The 20404-nt window shown below is 37.7% G+C and overlaps 2 protein-coding genes across 4 annotated transcripts in view; one reads left to right on the plus strand and one right to left on the minus strand.

The window, feature by feature from the left end:
* Window positions 1-1222: 1222 nt before the first annotated feature.
* On the minus strand, window positions 1223-11076 carry LOC306864512 (LETM1 domain-containing protein LETM2, mitochondrial-like). The gene is made up of 11 exons (XM_079408560.1): window positions 10724-11076; window positions 9153-9222; window positions 8110-8539; window positions 6970-7113; window positions 6659-6796; window positions 6365-6568; window positions 4728-4847; window positions 4292-4411; window positions 3611-3715; window positions 3401-3466; window positions 1223-2570 (listed from the first exon to the last, which is right to left on the minus strand). Exons 2-11 carry the CDS (start codon window positions 9197-9199, stop codon window positions 2517-2519), a joined length of 1428 nt encoding a protein of 475 aa, XP_079264686.1. The 5' UTR covers window positions 9200-9222; window positions 10724-11076; the 3' UTR covers window positions 1223-2516.
* A 1241-nt stretch (window positions 11077-12317) lies between these two features.
* The window catches only part of LOC306864510 (histone-lysine N-methyltransferase NSD3-like), a 29442-nt gene continuing 21355 nt past the window's right edge, over window positions 12318-20404 (plus strand). The window contains exons 1-5 of one of the 3 annotated variants that reach the window (XM_079408558.1): window positions 12318-12672; window positions 13858-14888; window positions 15020-15179; window positions 16861-17015; window positions 17099-17710. In XM_079408558.1, coding sequence (XP_079264684.1) covers window positions 13905-14888; window positions 15020-15179; window positions 16861-17015; window positions 17099-17710 — 1911 coding nt within the window. In that variant the 5' untranslated portion in view covers window positions 12318-12672; window positions 13858-13904. Of the gene's footprint in view, window positions 12673-13022; window positions 13262-13857; window positions 14889-15019; window positions 15180-16860; window positions 17016-17098; window positions 17711-20404 lie in introns of those variants that run through there. The other 2 variants (XM_079408557.1, XM_079408556.1) reach the window with 2 other exon arrangements.

Genomic DNA, 20404 nt, shown 5'->3' on the forward strand with positions numbered 1-20404 from the left:
TAGCGATAATTTCCAGTTATGTCATTGGTTTATTTGTCGCATCCTCAGTATAGAAGCACTAGGATTTGTTGTGAGAATTTATCTTGAACATGATCAAAGCCCAGACAGGTTTTCATGGGAGACTTTAAAGAAGTTAAGGAGTCTTGTGACCAGCCTCATGTAACTATACCAGCATGAGCAGCACAAGTCCTGGCCTAATGCTCCACTGAACTAATCTGAGGAATGAGAACTTGGATGACATTCCTGTTAATCAGCTTGTTTAAATAGTCAAACTAAAACACAGAGAAGACATCTCCAATCAACCATTGAACAGCATTCCAGAGGAATCACAAGCTGTGCGCACAAAGTACATGGTGGAGAACCGTGGCGAGACTTACCCCTCAAAGGCAAAATTTATAAAATGAGAAGCAAAATAAAGGATTTTCAAACTCTATGATGCTAAGGTCCCCTGAATATCATGATTCCTTTGCATATATAAAAAGAAACTATGTAAGACAAATTTATTGAAAATATTAAGTGTAGCTGTTTTTTTTAAACAAAAACTAAATACTACGGAGACCGTAAAGGGACATAGAGATGGAAAGAAAAATTCTATTCAAATGCTGTTGCTCTTCCAAAAGTTTTGCTTCAAATTTAAGTTTCTCAGGTCAGGGCAAAAATGTATGAGTGAATTTCTTGAGGGAACGCGGAAGATTTGCGAGTGACGGGACGTTGCTTAAATTAAAAAGTGTTTTGAGCAAATGCAATAGTTTTGCAAGCTAATGCAACGTTTCTCAGGGAAAAGCTAACGTTTTGAGGCCGAATGTAAAGTTTTATGGGAAACGCAGAAATTTTTCCTCTCATCTCACATTTTTACCATCACCATTTCACTTAATATGCAGATTTGTTTTAAGTTTCTTTTTAAAATTAGGTCTGAATGCAAGTAAGTTTATCAAATAGTTTTGGTAAATATGCTAAAAAGATAAATGTATTAAACATACTAAATAGGTTCAATTAACATTAATAGTTTTGTAAGTTAACATTGACAGCCCTAAAAATGCATTTTATAAAAATGTTATTTTAAATTGTCCACAGACACCCTATCAACTCAATTTGAAAACCCCTGGTAAAATAATCTATTTTTCAGATGGAGCTCAGATTTAGACTATTTGATTCATGAGAAAATACATTTCACATCAATCCTTTCGATGTTTAAAGCTTTTTTTATGTTTTTTTTTTTTTTACACAATCAATTGCAAAATTTAGTGAACTTGACCTTTTAAATTTTGGAAACAAAAAATAGTATATTTGTTCACATTACACTTAATAAACAGGGGTAATAATTGGGATGTGTAACACATTTAAAAGAGGTATGACCATTGAGCACCTTTACTTTTTGACTGTACAGTGATACAAGATGGCACGCTGTTTAATGCAATGAGAGGCAGTTTCAATTTTACACAGTTGATAAACACAAAAAAAATGCACCAGGACAGATTGGGACAGTTCAAAGATGCAACAAATTCAATTAAATTTACAGTCGAGTTAAAGGCAGGTTATGGGATAAACAAAGCAAATACCTGAGGGATTCAATACTTTTTAAATTAAAACTTTACAGTATTGCCATCCAATATCGTTTTCCCTCTCAGTGGTTTATTCAGTGCAACATGAAACACAATAATCCAAACGGTATGTAAATCAAAAATAAACATTTGTCTTTAGGGGAATTTTCAATATTTTTAACCATAAGTGAAACGTAAATTTTGCGACTCCAATAGTCGTTTAGATATTGCGCCAAGGAAAAATTTCAACACATGATTGAAAGGTGGACACAGCATATTATGAACAAATTAACATAATTTATTTGTGCCAAACTGCAAAGTAGCGCAATCGCTACACCGCTAATCGCATCTCCTGAGGATGTGAACGTAATATTCCCTTAGAAAAGGGATTTTGAAATTTTTGAAATAAAAAAAAATACCCACATACTTGGCCATTTACAATTCATCTGCCAACCTAAATCCAGAATGCAAGCATATGCATTCCTCATATTAAAATATGACTTTTCACCTTCTAGCCCAAACATATGGCACAGCTGACTGTATAAAGCAGTAGCACTTATATAATATGCAGGTATTGAACAATTTATTTACACATTTACAAAATAGTCTTATGAGTTCCGTATTCATTTCCTGGCTGGACTGAGTTGATGGGTTTTTTTTTTTTCCATTTCAAATTTCCATTATTTATCAAACCTTCAGGGGATGGGAGATGTAAACATGTCGGATGTCAAGCTGGAGTGATGTCTAAATTCTAAAACAATTTTCCTCCTTTTTGAGGGCCAGATGTCGATGAAGGATGTGATGCGACTAGTCCATCAAGTCCGTATGAGAGGTGTGAGACGGCAAGGCCCCTGAAATCCTAGACTGTGAGAGAGACGCTTCTTCAGCAGAAGCAGCAGCGGTGGAAAGGCCAAACTCGAACCTCCACCCTCTTCTCCAACAGAATAAGGTGACTGAGGAAACATGGAGCCCCTCTCATATCCCATTGGCGCTCATCTTGGACTTCTGTGACAACTCTGCCTCTTTAGCCTGATGGGACAGAACAGGTATGGGTGAGTGTGTTAAGACACACACACAAAATATACAACAGTAGTTAAATATGAGCATAAATAGGAATTTACATATGGACCGACACATATTTATTAGCATTCATGCTAATGCTAAAAATAAACAAGAGAACATACCATATCACATTAAACTTTCTAAAATAATACAACTATTTTATAAAATCTTTCAATTTAATATCTGATGGAAATTCTAAATTCATGCTAAAAATAAAAGATGAAAACACAATATAAACGAAACCTTTTACAACATTACAGCTACTATATAAAATCTTTCAATTTAATTTGATAGAAATTCTAAATTCATGCTAAAAATAAAAAACATTACAATATAAAATGAAACCTCTTAAAATATTAACTATTATATGAAATCTTTCTAAATACATGCTAAAAATACAATCAAACTATATAAAATCTTTCAATTTAATATTTGATGGAAATTCTAAATTCATGCTAAAAATAAAAGATGAAAATACAATATAAAATGAAGCCTCTTAAAACATTACAACTACTATGCAAAATCTTTCATTTTAATATTTAATAAAAAATTCTACATCCATGCAAAAAAATGCAATACCTCAAACCTCAAAAAATATGGGAACTACTATTTAAAATATGTTATGTATTTCTACATTTCGGAATAAAACCATTACCAACAACATTAAAAGAAGGACAGTTCTGTAAAATATGTGCAACGGTGAAAGTAATCCTTCCAAAACCACATACTGTTGACTCTATCTTTCAATAAATACACACATTGAGTGACCAATACAATATCTTGTTTGGCACACTTACATGTATTAACTGAGCTTCGGGTGATGGCATGTCCAACCCTCTGGGTTTCTCCAACAATTCTTCAGACTAAAATACAAATTCAAAGTGGTCACAATATCTTGAATTTAAACTATTTGTAACCATTACTTATTATACAATGACTGACATCCTGGAGAGCCCTTGAAGACTGAGTAATTGATTGATTGATTGGCGATGTAATAACTTTCCTACCTTTCTGTCTTTAATGACTGGAGCAGAGTCCACCAGCACCTCCACTGAGGAGGACAGCGAATTCCCTTTGACGGTGGTTTCGGCCTCCACAGGAGGAGTGGCTTTCTGTGACACAGACATAAAGAATATGAAACCATAACAACCATTAACAGAACAGTAATAGCATATCAGTGGTGCCAGTCTGGATTTCTACCCCGTCTAGACATCAGTCGGTTAAGGTTTCAAAGGTAATCTGTTGCCAAGCACTGGCAAGAGTTTAAGCAGAGAGTAAACAGAGCTAAGAAACTTTGGTTTAATTTAAGTCTAGGTGCCTATTAGGTAAATACATTGGTATTTACAACCTGTTGCTCTTTGGATATTTACAGAATGTGTACCGAATATATTTACATACGTAATTATGATGTTGAAAGTGAGGGGATGGATGCGATACATTGGTAACTGGATGATAATAGAGTATAATTTGTTAGCATCTACTCAATGTTTATCTTCAAAAAAAACAAGTGATTTATCAACTGTTATATGCAACCCTTGGTAAATCTCAAAACGAACATCCATTTTTCATACTGTACATTATAATGTTGTGATGCCAAATTCACTTGTAACATTTAGAGGACTGTATTTTAAATTGTAGTATCTTTTTTACATTTATTTAGACAAACTTGTATAGAATTTTATTTTCACCTCCAGTTTGGGCACAGGTGGGATGACTGGAGTTTTGGGAGTGAGGTCCGTCAGGTACATTGCACGAGAGAGCAGCAACAGGGACGGTGGGACGTTCTCTTTCAAGTGCAGGTCCAGCCACTGAAAGAGAAAGAACACGAATAACAATTAACAATTCATCAATGACTCAAAGCATACAGTCGCACGTACAGTAATGTCAAAACAATCAGAAAAATATCTGTAACACCACAGACGCAGCATTACAGTGCCAACACCACACTGTGACAAAAGGAAAACAATACTCAGGGGGCACAAGCTGGCAAATATAAGAGGACTGTTTAAAGTCTGTTGTGTGTGTCACTTTCAATTTGTCTACAGTCTTTGGATGGAAAACAGTCATAAATATCCTCCAGTAGGCAGTTTTACAACCTAGTCAGGCTGGTCTGTGTGCACACACCTGCTGCAGCTGCTGTCGGAGCTGATCTGTGGTCAGACCCAAAGATCTCATGCCGCGACTCCTGCTGGCGGCCTGGAGCTCAGCTACAGTCATTGCGGCCACACCCTCCTTGGCGATCATCTACAGAGAGAAACAAAAACCGAAAATCATGATTGTCTAACATCTGAGATAATCTCCTTAATATATCAAACCCAGAATATTACTTTAAAGTCTAAGGCCCCAATCAGACAGAACACGTTTTTTGCAGTTAGAAGCACCTTTTTAAAATAGTTTTCTATTGGCAGCGAGCGTTTTCCGCACTTTTGTAGGAGCGTTCTGAGCGGCTGAAGTTAAAAAGTTAAGTAAAAAAAAAAAAAACAACAACTCTGAGCGCTCGACGTCATTCGCGTTTTTTTCCATTGTCCAATCGAATGAATGGAGAGGCGGGCCTTCTGTTGTGGTGATGAAAGTTTACAGTTGCTTAGAAAGTCCGGAGACTGCAATGATGGAGGAGAAATTTTTGGTGTCTGTTGCGGGTTACCCGGAGCTGTATTTAAGGTTTTTGCTAATATGACAGTTTACGTAAAAAACTAAATATTTGAGCAAAAACCAAAGATTTTAGAGCGCTCGCACTACAATCCTTTGATTAGACTGACAGGACAAGTTGATTTGGAGGTTGCCTAGCAACATAAAAAACCACCAAAAAAAAGGCAGTGTGGTGCGCCTCACCTTTTCAGACCTAAAAACACATTCTGTCTGATCAGAGCCGAAGGCAGCATTCACTCAGAATGCATTTTTGTGTTCAAAAAAAAAAAAAAAGTTGAACTTATTTTAACTTAACTTCAAAAGGCCCTACGCAATCCCAGCCGAGGAATAAGAGTCTTATCTAGTGAAACGATCTGTCATTTTCTTAAAACAATAAAAATTATTTTAACTACAAATGCTCACCACCCAAGTGTTTACAAAGCAAACGTCCAAAGAAAGTCAAACGCCCTTTACAAAAAAAGATAAAACAACGATGTTGGATGATTTGGAAGTTGAAGGAGAAAATGAGATGAAGTTTTTTCCCTAACCTAACTTTTTGAACCAGAGTACACTTAACGAAGAAATAACCACGCGTGACCTTTCCAACGTGATTACGTAGTGCGTGAAGTTGCAGATGTGCATTGCAGAGCTAGTGCAACACGAGCATTTGTGGGTAAATAGTGCCAGCTGAAGCTGCATTGACACTGCTATTTAGACCTTCAACCCATTGGCCGCCATTGGAATGTTTTCCTCAAAAAAAACTTGTTTTTTTGCGACTGAAGAAAGAAAGACATGAACATCTTGGATGACATGGAGACGAGAAAATTATCAGGAAATTTTCATTCTGGAGTGAACTAATCCTTTAAGATTAATGTTTTTAGAATGCGTTTCATAAAAAGATGCAAAAGCAACAGTCCTAGATGTTTATTTAGTGCATGTTTACGTAGAAAAATTATAGAAAACTAGTATAGTAGAATGTAAAAATGCATTCTTTGCGATCATTCCCTAATTTTAAGACGTATGGTTTACTGTAGTCACCCACAAACCTAGAGGTCACAGCAACATGTCAAGTCATAAATCCAGCTGTAAAACTACTTTAGAGGTTCAGTGGCAGTTGTCTGGTTTTTTCTCACCTCATCGTCAGTCTTGATGGTGCGCAGCTGCATCATCAGCTGGAAACGCAGCAGGTTATTGGTGCCGATGGGCTGGAGCTCCAGCAGTTTGCACAAGGCCACCAGCTGCGGCCGCTCCAGATGCTCCAGCGTCAGCTCATCCTCAAAGAGCTTGGAGAACTTCACGATGTCTTTAGTGCTGGGCTGTTCACCGGTGTGCCTCACCTATAGCGGACAAGTTAGAAGCATCAGTCACAACCAGAACAATTTGAACTATATGTGATATTGAAAAATGGATTTGACTACTGAACTTACCTGTTGCACGTAAGTCGAGAACTTCTGAGTCTCATCTCCAACAGCTGCTTTGTTCCTCCTGGCCATCTCAGCAATGGTCTCCTGTAAGAATTTGGCCAGCTCTAGTTTAGCAGCAAGTCCCTTCCTCTGTTTTTCCTCCTGTCAGAGTAAAACAAACAAATTCAGATGTTTCATTAGTCATTACTCAACAATTTTGACCGACTTCATGAAAATTACTACTCAGATTCATTGAGAAATAGTTTTACGAATCCTTAACACTGATTTCTTATGCTTGCATTTCATAATTTATTTAAAATGTGAGGTTATAATACCTTCTTGAACTGGGTCTCAAATGTAGAAGGCAGCATTTCTGGAAAGAGTTTGAGGAATACGGGGAGCAGAAACTCCATGAAGGGAACGATGATAAAGACCATGAAGGGCACAAGCCGGAACAAGTCAGCACATGTCCGCATCAGCTGTGGAGACAACAGGACAGGTCTTATTCATCCGTAGTCAAACACAGAAGCATTATGGGTAAGTGAGAAAAGCATTTCTAGCTGTACTTTCTCTGAGGTGTTCAGCTTTTTGGTTATGCAATCCTATTTGTGTCACATTACATAATAAATCCTTGACCAAGCAATGGTTTGTTCTAACAGGATTATCAAACATAATTACCTTTTTATAAAACTCAAATCCTGTACATATATTCATAACGTAACACATTTTCCTTTGTCAAACTACTTACATCTTATATAAAGGTATTTTGAGACTATAAATAAACTAAAATGCCATATTTGCCATATTATTTTGGACACTGCACTTTGGTACTATTTGGAGTATTATGTGAATGAATATTGTAAACAAAGAACTACATTACCCAGTTTATATGGGTAGATAAAGTAAAAACATAATATTACCATGTTTGTTGTGTGGACATGACACCATGGTAATACCGCGATGAAATACTTTGGTAATATAACAATTTTGTACATGTACTATAGTAGTTCAAATGGCATTGCAAGAGACACAAGTTATGATTTTAAAATAGATGTGGATTTAATAATAAAAGTGCAATATAATACTTAAATATTTCTGAAATACTAGAAATTCCATTAATACCACTTAAATTATGTTTTGACTAACATTTTTGTTTCCAGATAATTTTGTAAATAATTAAAAAAATATATATATATTTACTAGAATATCAAATACTGGAATATTATTTGAGAATGTATAACTTGAGCTCACATATCACGGAGATGCAAAGAAATAACAAATCAGACTTATAGCTACCACAGGTATTTTTTTTAATTAAACTGAAGTACCTTGTAAATACATATGATAATGATATTTCTCCATATCAAACTATCATGGAATTAATATTCAATACAACCACTCTACCGCTGTAAACCCAAAGTAACACAAAGCTCCTCATCAAATAGATTTCCAAATATTTCTTGACCCAAACATACCCTTCTCCTCTCCCTCCGGGTGAGCTGCTGCCCGTGCAGTAACCTCCAGACCATCCTGGCTGCGATTTTGGTGTCGATGCCCAGAAGGCGGAAGCCATGATAGTAATGCTTGAGCTCATCCAGGACTCTCTGTCCCAGGGACTTTCTTGGCACTGCTGCTGGTGGTTGAGCGCCAGAGGTGGCAGGGACGGGCTCACCCTTGACAGGTTCAGGGGTGTCCTTCACCTCTTGAAGCCAAGCACAAGAACTGTGGAGGGGACGTGCAGCTATGCAACCAGGGTGGATGAAGCTGGATGTGTAACAGGGGTACAGCGGCCTGGGACACCTGGCAGTGACGGCAACCCGGCCGTGAAACTCAGAATGGTAGTGTATGCATGCGGTTGACGGGAGTGAAGCACAACCGTGTCTTTTAGAAAGCAAGTAGGACCCCCTAGAAGAAAACCAGAACTTTGAGTTTTGATAAAGAAACTATTTACAATGTTAAAGCACAAGGTAAAATATTTAGGCATACTCAAGTTTCTGTGCTCTAGATTACTACAGAAAATTATTTCAACTTATTCTTCAGTTTGTAAAAAAACAGCTAATTGTTTACAGTAATGGTCAATTGAGCCCTAAGATTTTAAAATTATATAATGTTAATATGAGATTAGTGCGATAAAATCGCTTACTTTCCTTTTCTTAAAGCTAATCTTTCAATCCTATCCTGATCATGTAAAGCCTGTAAACCCAGCGACTTTATAATAATGTGCAAAACTAATATGAAAGCAAGAAAAGTATTCCATTACTAAAAGGACAATTTAGCCAACTTCTTTAGCCAGCTCACATATCTTTAGAATGCAAGGAGGAATTAATGTGCTTTAACAAAGATGCAAGCTTCCCATTTCTATTTTTAAAACCTGCATGAAGCACTGCAATTGTGAAACATTACAAAATGTTATTATGAAATATTAATATTTTATCAAATATTATTTTAAAATAATGGTACACTTGGAACAGGACAAAAATATTCATTTATGTACCAGTCACTTGGATGATGACCTCACCTTGATCTTGTTACAGCGAGAAGCACCTGTGAGCTAAAAACTGCCATTTTGTTACTGAAAATCAGGTGTCCTGTAAAGAGAGAAATAGATGTAATGTAACTGTAATACAATTTATTTACAATAAACCTGTTTATGCAGTCCCAGTGGTACCAGCCGTTGCAAGAGCCACATGCAATCTAAACAATATAAGATTTACAACACATGAATGAATATGGTAGTGCAACTTTAAAATACACTGTAGTGTTTATATATAATAATAATAATAATAATAATAATAATCTAACATACAATCTTATATTGACTTTTCAATATAACCAAACAATAAGAAACACCACAGAATGATCACAACTGAAACTTTATTATGTCAACAACAGCAAAGATAAATTTATATCAGTCATTAAAAGTTTTAAAGATTGTCAAAATAAATTAGCTACATAAAAATGTTTGTTGGCTCAGTAAGTTGGAGTGTATACTCAACAAATTAATAGCTGTAATAATTAAACATAACATACGACACAATCTACAAACTATTGTGCCTAAATTAACAGTAGCCTGAATACCTGCTGAACTTCACACTTTGAAGCATTTCTTGTTCTGAAAACAGTCAATATTTTCAGTGGCGCTTTAACGCGAAACAGGAAACTCATGAATATTCATGTCTGCTCCGCCCAGCGTCACCGAATATTTCGAGACGGGGGTAGCTGCAGCCTGGAGCAATGGGCGTGCTGAAATGAGGCGTTCCGAAAGGTGAATCAGTACAACAAAATACCCCCACACCCTGACAGACAGCTTTGTCGACCAATCATTAAGACCTTTCTCCACGCCCCTACCTTTTGGCACGCCCTAACCTTTCGCCACGCCCATTGCTCAAGCCTGCAGTTATCCCTAACGTTACTTGAATATTTCCGAACACCGGCCGCGAGCGCTGCACACAAATACCGACTCACGTGTTTATCTTCGCCGCTTGCGTTGCTAAAACAGAACACAAACACCAGAGACTTGTCAAAGTCATAGGCCATATTTAACAACAATACAACGAACGTTTAATTTCACCCAAAAGTTTGCCTCAAATTACAACTGGTAAAGTGTTTAAACGTTATATCATATTTATGGCAATTATTACAGTGCTATTACTTTATTTTATGCGTACGTCAACGTAAACTGCAATGCCCACTTTCTATTATAACTAATCGAAACGTCTAAATTGTTATCTAAAAGCGGTGGGAGTAACGTTAAGTCAAAAGAGTGAAGTTTAATGACAGGCGCAGAAGGCCTCAGATATAACGTTGCACCATCTCAAAACACCGCATTCAATACCAGCACAACTTTACATCTATTACAGATGCTTTTCTACGGATATCGTCGACACAACATCAGTCAACTTTAGAGAAAGGCGACCGGACAATTCTTTTTTTTTTTACTTTCGTTAATGTACAACTAACAGCGAGCGTGGCTTAACGGTTAAGAGACAACAGATGAAAGCCATCGAGAAGGAGAGGATAGAGAGGATCTAAAAAACATATCGAGCATTTAACAACTCGAAACACGATTAACGGTAAACATCTACCAACCTGTCGAAAAGCCCGTGTCGTGCGGTGTGACGGTTGTTAAACTGTAATCATTGGATATGGTGTCAGATCGGATGACGGTGGAGAAAAATGTCCGGTTCGACAGCGCTCCTCCTGCAGCTGAGGGTCAAATTTCCTCGGAGGCGATGGTACGCGGGAAAACGGACCTTTTGCGGGATGAGATAATCCATTCACGATGGTATGTCGCTCCTGGAGTTTAATTCTAAATGGACATATAAATTAATACATTCGTGCTGATGTATTGTTGCGATCGGATTTTAAACGGACTGTCAGGTTGCCTCCGGAGGCCCAGTCAAACCGATCGTCCTACCGAGGAGGATCATCCGATGAGGGGTGAGGCGTGATTGACAGCCACATAAGCCAATGAGCGAGCTATAGGCACCAGTGACGCTGGCCAATCCACTGGACGGGGCGGACAGTGGAACTTCCCATGACCTCATCCGTGATCATGAGGGCAGCTGCTGATCTCAGTTCAGCTGTAACTAAGAATTGTCATGGCAACAGTCAATATTACAGTGTTGAGAACAGTGGCGGGGTAGCAAGGCGTTTCACATGGTTGTTATTGATAGTTTTCAGTCACGTGACCGGCTCGAAGACTTGGAGGGCAAACAAATTTTTTCACAGGGAAGCAGATGTGGCCGGGAACATGAACGCAGTCCACTTAACGGTTCAGTGTTTTCCTTCTAATGGTTTTCTACGGGAAGCCATTTAATGTGAAACTTTGCACATTGCGTTTTTATTCTGGCTTCATCTTCTTGCCTGTACAAAATATACATCATCAAATAAGGTGTCCACTGAATCTCGCCTTTTAATACCTGCGTTTTACTACATTATTACTTGATGCAATCTGCGTAAAAATAGCTGGCGGTCAGTGCAGCTAAGCGTCGTTTTGCCTCCAGGTGGGCGTTCCTAGGAGGGTGTGACGTCACGTGAAAACTATCAATTAGGTATATGTGCATCGCTTGAGATCCACAGGGAAGGAACAGTACTAACGTATAATGTGTATGAAATGTTGCATTTTTGCAAAACAATTGTTGTAATGTTACATTGGTAATTATTATTTCTGTAGGCCTCGAATAAAGCACACGTTAAGAGAGTATATTAAAATCATCTATCTTTAGTTTTATCTAGCTTCATCCATATAAAATATTGCTTTTATTTTTAATTTTACAAACATTTTACTTTTATATATGCACACACACACTTATGTATTTATTTATTTCATGGTCGAAGTAGTTTTTGACTATTCTTTGGAAAGCACAATAATGATATTGTTTTTACGATAAGTTAAATGCATATTGTTTACTGTTGTTATTATTACGTGGTCAAAGTAGAATTTGGCTATTTTTCGAAAACAATTTTTTTTTTTTTTTTTTTTATTATGTTTAACAATTACTTGTTATATACGTGCATAGTTTTTATTGTGAATATATATTGTATATACATATAATTACTATCTTTAATGCATTGATCACACCTTATGCTTTAATGTGAAGCAATAATATTGTAGTAATTATGTTGTAATTTTAAGAAGAAAAAAAAACTACTCGTCCCAACATGCCCCTCACATCATGCAGCACAGCCAATGGGGGAGATTTTATTTTGGCGCTGAGACACAGGCCTTAAGCTGAGGGGCTTTTGTTACAGCTAGAGGGAGGGAGACGGCTATAATAAAATATATGGGAGCCAAATTTCCCTGGGTCTGCAGGAGCATCCCGCAAAAAAAAAAAAAAAACGGGGCCTCTCCCGATTCCACAGCCACACATTCTATCATGGGGATCGACATACGACTGATCTAGCCCCTTTTCTCCATACACCGGATTAGATCTAAGAAACGTGGAGTCATAGGTCTTTGTGTTGATATATGTATGTTAACTGCAGCGGGAATCCAGTTTATTTGGTGTATTTGTTTAGAATGGAACACGCTGAAGGTACAGACGCTTTTATTCTACCGTTGTTTCGATGCTTCGTTTCATAAACGCGTTGAATCCAAACAAGCGCTGCATGTATTTCTGTTTTTGATAACAATAAAGCATTGGTTTTCAGCACACCTTTTCCTGATGGAAATGTAATCTGGCCAATTTGATTTAAAGGGGTACGGGCAGCCATGTTGGCATGTTCGCATTCACTTCAGTTTTTATGGTTCCCTGCATGATCCATTCTACCAAGAAACATACCATTTTGAAACAAAATATGTGTTTGGAAAATTCCCACGTGATAAACCTTAGAAGTAACGTTACGTGCGTTGGTGTTTTCCCCATAAACACACATTAGCACATCCGCTAACGCCGCCTTTCATATAATGCAGCGACATTACACGGGTCCGCTTTACAAGGCTGTTAGGAAAACAGGATCTGTTTTTGACTACACAAGAGCTTAATTTTGTTTATTCGCGGCCCATATAACATTTTTTTTATTAAGTTTGATGTGTTTATATATGATAATATGATGATATCGGGTATGTTTCGTTATCCAGAAAAGGCTAGCAGGCTAATGTTAGCCAGCTGCTGGTCACTGCAGGTTTGTTTCTTTGACATGAAACAGTGTTTTTGATTAGTTGGTTTAGAAACGTTTGTTCTGTGATATTGAGTGATGTGGTTCATGTGCTAAATGAGTCTTTAAGGGCTTGTTTTACATCTCTTACTGGACAGACGAAACAAGCAAAATAGACTAAATAAACACTGCTTTGATGACAAATATTTATTTTATTGACCAGCTGGCGTAGCCATACTTATAATTAAAGGGAGAGAAGCTCAACATTCATAAGATTATTTAGTGAAATAGAAGCTGAGATAAAGAACACATATGGCATTTAACATACTTGATTCTGACTAAATATCTTATCCAGCAAGGCTGTGTAATTTCAGTCTAAATTTTGTATGAAGTTTCCTCTCAAGAATTAGGAAAGGAATTTATCCCCTGGGAGGGAAATTTGCGGTGTTGCAGACGTACTGCAAGCCTCACAAACTCATTTGTGCATAGTGTTAATCACATTTTTTAGTACACATAAAGCTATTAAACATTTTTGCACAGAGCAATTTGTCACAAATGTGATAAAACGTAGTGATGTTTTTTTGTCATAAACACATTCTATCTGTTTTTCCTCAAAATCTCAGCAGACCCTGTAAGAAAAAGGGAAACTTAAGGATGCTGGAGCAGAACAATGGATTTCTCCTTCTCTTTCATGCAAGGGATCATGGGAAACACAATTCAGCAACCCCCTCAGCTTATTGACTCCGCTAACATCAGACAGGAGGATGTCTATGAAGCTATCAGTGACCCAGATGATGGAGGACAGCAAAACTTTGAGTCTCCTTTGGAGTCAGGCTTTCCTTACCCTGCTGAAGACCTCCCAGTCATTACAAATGGCTACCCGACAGGCGTAGGTACCTATGAGCAACAGGCCAAGTTTGCCTTGTACTCTCAGTTCCCTAACGGCTCAGCTAATGGCTACGGCGCCATACGAAACTATGGGGATCACAGTTTGCTGCTTGGTGAAGGCACTGTATTGAGACCACCAGTGGTCCAGGAGAAGCCTCCAAGCCACATCTCACCTCCACCTCATCACCACCAGCCTCATCATCCTCCTCACCATCATCATCATCACCACCACCATCAGCAGCAGCAACACCACCATCCACAAAACCCACCACTGTTGCCTCACCACCATCATCCACCTCCTGCTTCTCATCTAATGCCTCAAGTCTTGCCACCCCCCCCTCCATTGCTTTTGCCCTCTTCACCACCCCTCCTTGCACCTCAAGAAAGCACCGTCTCCAACCCCATTGCACAATCCACCAACACTCCCAAAAAGACCAGCTCCCCAGAGATCAAAATAAAGATCATTAAGACCTACCAGAATGGCAGGGAGCTGTTCGAGTCCTCCCTGTGCGGGGATCTGCTGCAAGAGTTTCAGGCCGGCGAGGCTTCCAGAAGAAGACATGAGCAGAAGAAGGAAAAGAGGAAAAAGAGAAGCAGCAGACATGGTGCTGGTCAAAAAGAGGAGAGCCAGCAGACATGCAAAGTGGATGAGCGTTTAGGGGCGGTTCAAAACTCCTCACAGCCCAACGAAAGTCATGTCGCATTCAGAGAAGAGCAACCTTCTTCGACCCTCAAAAGCCCCAAAGCAGAACTGAAGGAACAGAAAGTGAGTTTAATGTTCCTCATATGTTTATAGCCCTTTTCACTTCAGAAGATGTGGGAAAGTGTTAAGAATTTCTGGTTGATGAGATCTGATCAGTTCCTGTTCATCCAAGACCATCTTGTGTTCTTGTTTAGGTTGAAAAGCACTATCCTTCGGTCATCACTAGCACCGGCTCTTGTCAAGAGTATGAGATTGGTGACTTGGTTTGGGCTAAGGTTGGGACGTATCCTTGGTGGCCGTGCATGGTGTCATCAGACCCTCAGTCAAATGTTCATATACGACTTAATAAAAGAGGTAATTCTTCTATTACAAGTGCGTATTGTTATGACTGGAATACTCTGGACGATATTTAAAATCAGAGCAAATTTTAAAAAGCTAGGTGTTACATACTTGTTGGCTTTGAAAACATTTACAGAGGAAGATCTGGGAATCATCCACTAATGGCACGGTTCAGAACAGCATGGCTCTGTTCGCGGTTCCACTGCAGTTTAGTACTGCTTTAGAGTGGGCGGGATTATTCACGTGTTATTATAGTTGCGCCGCCTCTACTGCCGTGACTCCTGAAAAACGTTTTCATTCCACGTCGCTCCATCACGCTCTCACTGCATCCGCTCCTCGGCTATCAACGAGAGGAACATCTGTACTTCCTCAACAGACAACGAAACAGCCATTTTTTGGTTGTTAAAAGAAAGGTTCACTCATTCAAAACAGTTGCGTTCGATCCTTCGCTGGCTGTGCTGATTTAAATCTAGCGGGTATATTGTGTCTCGTGCCACAAGTTCAATGACGCAGGCAGTGATGATTTTCTCCGGCCAATCAGTGATCAGCAGAGTTTACATGTCACATTTTGGTAACGGTACGGTTCGCTTGGAACCGTGGCCGAAGTGGTACTAAAAAAAGTACCAGGTACTGTACCCAGTGGAAAACCCCTCAAAAGTGAGCCGAATTAAACCGTACCGTGCCGTACCATGCAGTGGAAAAGCGCCATAAATGACCGAGGATCAGAAAGTACCAGACTTTCTAATTGTTCCAAACACAACAAATTCATGCAGAAACACTTTGCTAGTAGTCTGCCTTTCTGGTGCACAAATGAAAATAAATAAATAAAAATTGTTTAACCAGAACACACTGGGATCTGCATTTGCAATAATCAGTCCGTGTAACATTTAACGTTATTGAACCACTTTTTGTGCAGTACAAGTCAAGGGGAAAAAATTAAAGTGCTTGCAGGATTCTTATATAAAATGTATTTTGTAAAAAGACCATATATATTTTTAAACCCTGCTTTAAAGGTTCACAGTTTAAATTTACAATTGTAATATACAATGTCATAACATTTTGATCTGAACAAAAAATTACATTTGCTTAGTATCAATGAAAAATAAAGTGATTGCAGGATTCCTAAAGAAAACAAAACAATTGAAAAAACAAAATAAATAGGGATATTGAACATTCTCAGAACCTTTCAACTTGGATTTCACAGGTTTTTCAGTTTGTATTTATGTTCCACGTGGAATCGCTAAGACCGCGATGCGAGCACCGGAGTTATGTTTAGTGATAGGGTAAGGGGTAGGGTTAGGGTGTGGTTAGGTGTCTATCTCCACCCATTACCTCCAGCGAGGGGGAACTAGAGCTCCAGCTCCTCCCATTTGGCTCTGCAGCAAGCACCCTTTCCAATTAGTGGCGTGCCCTAATGCTAGTATTCCCTGTCACTGTTTAAGTTCAGAGATGAAGACTGCTCTCTAGTGCTCAAAACGAAACAACTGCCATGAATCCTGTATGATTTTTTTATTTTTTTTTTTAATATCGATATTCCGTTTTTGAGAATCAATATAGTATCACCAAATAAAATATCGCTATACTCCCGTGTATCGATATTTTCTTACACCCCTAGTATTTCAGCTTTTAGCTGGTATCTCTACTCTCTTGCTTCAAATTTATGTTTCTAATAACTTGCTTCCATGGTTCCTGGTAGGTGTTAAGGAATACCACGTGCAGTTCTTCGGAAGTGTCCCTGAGAGGGCTTGGATTCATGAGAAGAGAACTGTGGTGTACAAGAGTGAGAGCCAGTTCGAGGAGTTGCAAGCAGAAACACTCCGGAAAGCAACCAACCCAACTGAGAAACAAAAGGTATGCTGCTGTACTTCAGATGTGGTGACCATCTTTCTGTGGACATTTCGGATTACTTATTCTGTGGTTTATTAATTTTAAAGTTGCTGAAGCCTCAGTCCCAGAAGGAGCGTGCCCAATGGGAAGTGGGTGTGGGTCACGCGGAAGCCGCTCTGCAGATGACACTGCAAGAACGCAACGAGAACTACACCTTCATCTACATTGACAAAGAACCCGGTGCTCCTACTCCTGCTCCTGCTCCTGTTCCTGCTCCTGCTCCTGCTCCTGCTGCCGACACTGTGACCTCACCTAGGGCGACCAGTAAAAAGCGCCCCGAACGCAAGCAGAGACGCTCTAAAGGCAGTGCTGGAGCAAAAGAAGAGCACATACCTCGTCGGCAGCAGCCACGGAGGCAGTGCAGCATCAATAGTAGTGGAGAAACATCATCTCCCAATCAGGGAGAGGATGATATGGACCAAGACCAACCCCACAGCCCTGCAAAACCTGACCCCCATCCCAAGGAACCCTCCCCACCTCCAGTCAGGACACCCTGGAAGACCGCTGCAGCCCGCAAGCTCCTCCCACTCTCTATTACTATGAAGAAACTAAACGTGGAGATCATCAAATGCGACTGGCAGCTCCCAAAGCAAAAGTTGGACTTACCTAAGAAGACTGAGAGTGAGGAGAGGCCCAGCGATCAGGTTCAGTCACCTGAGGTAGAAATTAAAAAATGCTAGTGAACTTAAGGAAATGTGTATATGTTTAAACGGTTACTCCACCCCAAAAATGAAAATTTTGTCATTAATCACTTACCCCCATTTCGTTCTAAACCCGTAAAAGCTTTGTTTGTCTTCGGAACACAATTTAAGATATTATGGATGAAAACCGGATACACTGTTTTCATTCAAATCAAAGCGTAAATAAACGTAGAAAACGTATCTGTGTGGCGCAGCTGACACAAAACAGCGTACGTAGTTTGTGTCCAGCTGATACTCTACAAAATGGAGCGACGGTGATGCAGAGGAGACTAATTGTTGTATAAAGTCGTTATTTTTGTTTGATGGACAGATGGACTATTCTGATGCTGTTTTTCATACTTTTTTGGGCCTTGGCAGTCAATGGGACAGTTACAAGCCTCCCGGTTTTCATCCAGAATATCTTAAATTGTGTTCTGAAAACAAACAAAGCTTTTACGGGTTTGGAACAACATTGGGGTAAGTGATTAATGACAAAATTTTCATTTTGGGGTGAAGTAACCCTTTAATGTAAATAATGTAATTTCAGCATCGATCACTGTTTTGAAAAGAAAAGCTTAATCAAAGAAACTCTGAAACAACATCATTTAAAACAATTTTTTAAAAGGTACAATTTCTCAGATCAAAACTGTAGTTGTCCTCTAGTGACTCTCTATGCAACGAAGTAAAATGTTTAATGAAATTGGAGTTTGCTTAAATTTACTTCATTAATTTTGCTTAGATTTACTACTGCTTAAATTTATATCTCATTTTTATAACAGCATATACAGATGTGTTGTTAGTGGTAACGTTCATTTTTGTTAATTAAAATGAAGCTAAAAAATAACAGAAATAGTAGATGAAAAAGTTAAACTTGGGAAAGCTAGAAATATACTACTAACTGAAATAAAACAAGTTGAATTGCATAAATTATTAAACTAAAACTGAAGAATAAAGAAAGGAATAGAAATGAAATAAAAATTAGATAATAAACAGGGCTCACAAAATTTCTAAATCCCTGGTAGCCCTTCGGCAGGTACTCTTCAGATTTTGGTAGTCCGAAAATGAATTTAACTAGCCCAAATAAAATCAATCAATGTCAATCAAAAACATTTTCAATACACAAATATCAACGAATATCAAGGAAAGAGTTTTATTTGACTATTTACAAGGTATCTGCAGAATTCTTAAAAATCTATTTAAGGCAATTTGAAAAATTATTTCTAATACCATTTAATGTATTTAAAACTGTCTAAGGCCTTAAAAACTCTTCAGTTTAGTTGTATCAAATTTAAGGGCCCGCGGGAGCAATATTCCCTCTTTTTTTCTTGCTGAGCAAAACTTTTCTCTATTCGGCGGACATTTCGGGCACCTGAGCAAAAGCATTCTTTATACCAGACCTGTACAGCATGCACACAAAAATAAAAAGTGTGTAACTTTTTAACTTTAATGTGCTATTTATATTTGATTTGACCCTTGATGTAACTAAATGCTGTACATTTTAGGTTACCTGAGAAAACATTTTTACTGTACAATACACTGCAGTTCAAAAGTTTGGATCAATAAAGTTTTTTAAAGAAGTTTCTTATGCTCATCAAGGCTGTATCTATTTGATAAAAAATACTGAATATTATTTCACAAAATAATATTGTGAAATATTATTGCAATTTAAAATAAATGTTTTCTATTTTAATATACTTTCAAATGTAATTAATTCCTGTGAAGCAAAGCAGTATTTTCAGTGTCACATGATCCTTTAGAAGTCATTCTAATATGCTGATTTTTAATCAATGTTGGAAACAGTTGTACTGCCTTATTTCTTTTATACTGTATTTTTTTGGGACCTGTGATATTAAAAAAAAAAAGAAGAGATTTTTGTTACAATATAAACTATTCAAAAGTTTGGGGTCAGAAGTTTTTTTTCTTTCTTTTTTAAAGATACTTCAAAAAAGTTTAAAGAAAGTTAAACTTTATTCAGAAAGGATGTGTTAAATGGATAAAATAGATAGTAAAGACTTCTATTGTTAGAAAATATTTCTATTTTGAATAAATGCTGTTCTTTTAAACTTTTTATTAATCAAAGAATCAAAGAAAAAAGTAACACAGGTTCCAAAATAAAAAAATATTAAGCAGCACAAAAGTTTCAACACTGATAATAAATCAGCATATTAGAATGATTTCTGAAGGATCATGTGACTCTGAAGACTGTAGCGATGATGCTGAAAATACAGCTTTGATCACAGGAATAAATGCTGTTTTAAAGTATAGGTATTAAAATAGGAAACCAATATTAGAAATTGCAATATTATTTCACTATATCACTGTTTTTTTTCTGTATTTTTTTAAATGAAAACAGCCTTGATGAGCAAGAGACTCAAAGTCAAAGACTCAAAAACAAGGTCAATTATTTATCAGGTTATAATATAGCCCTAACATAATATATTATCAAAACAAACTATTTAAACTGATAGAATAGAATAGAATACAAACTGAAGCAAAACTTAAGCTGAGATCAGTAAGTTAAATATAAAAACGTGAACACATGAATTCTTCTATAGCTGTCTAAACATCGTTATGAAGTACAGTTTGTATGATACTCTTGTGTGTGACTGAACATGTTTCAGAGTTGTGTTACCCGTCCTCCGCTATTTCCAGCACTTAATCAAGCCACTCTTC

The sequence above is a fragment of the Barbus barbus genome (assembly GCF_936440315.1).
Source record: "Barbus barbus genome assembly, chromosome: 45".
Taxonomy (NCBI): Eukaryota; Metazoa; Chordata; class Actinopteri; order Cypriniformes; family Cyprinidae; genus Barbus; species Barbus barbus.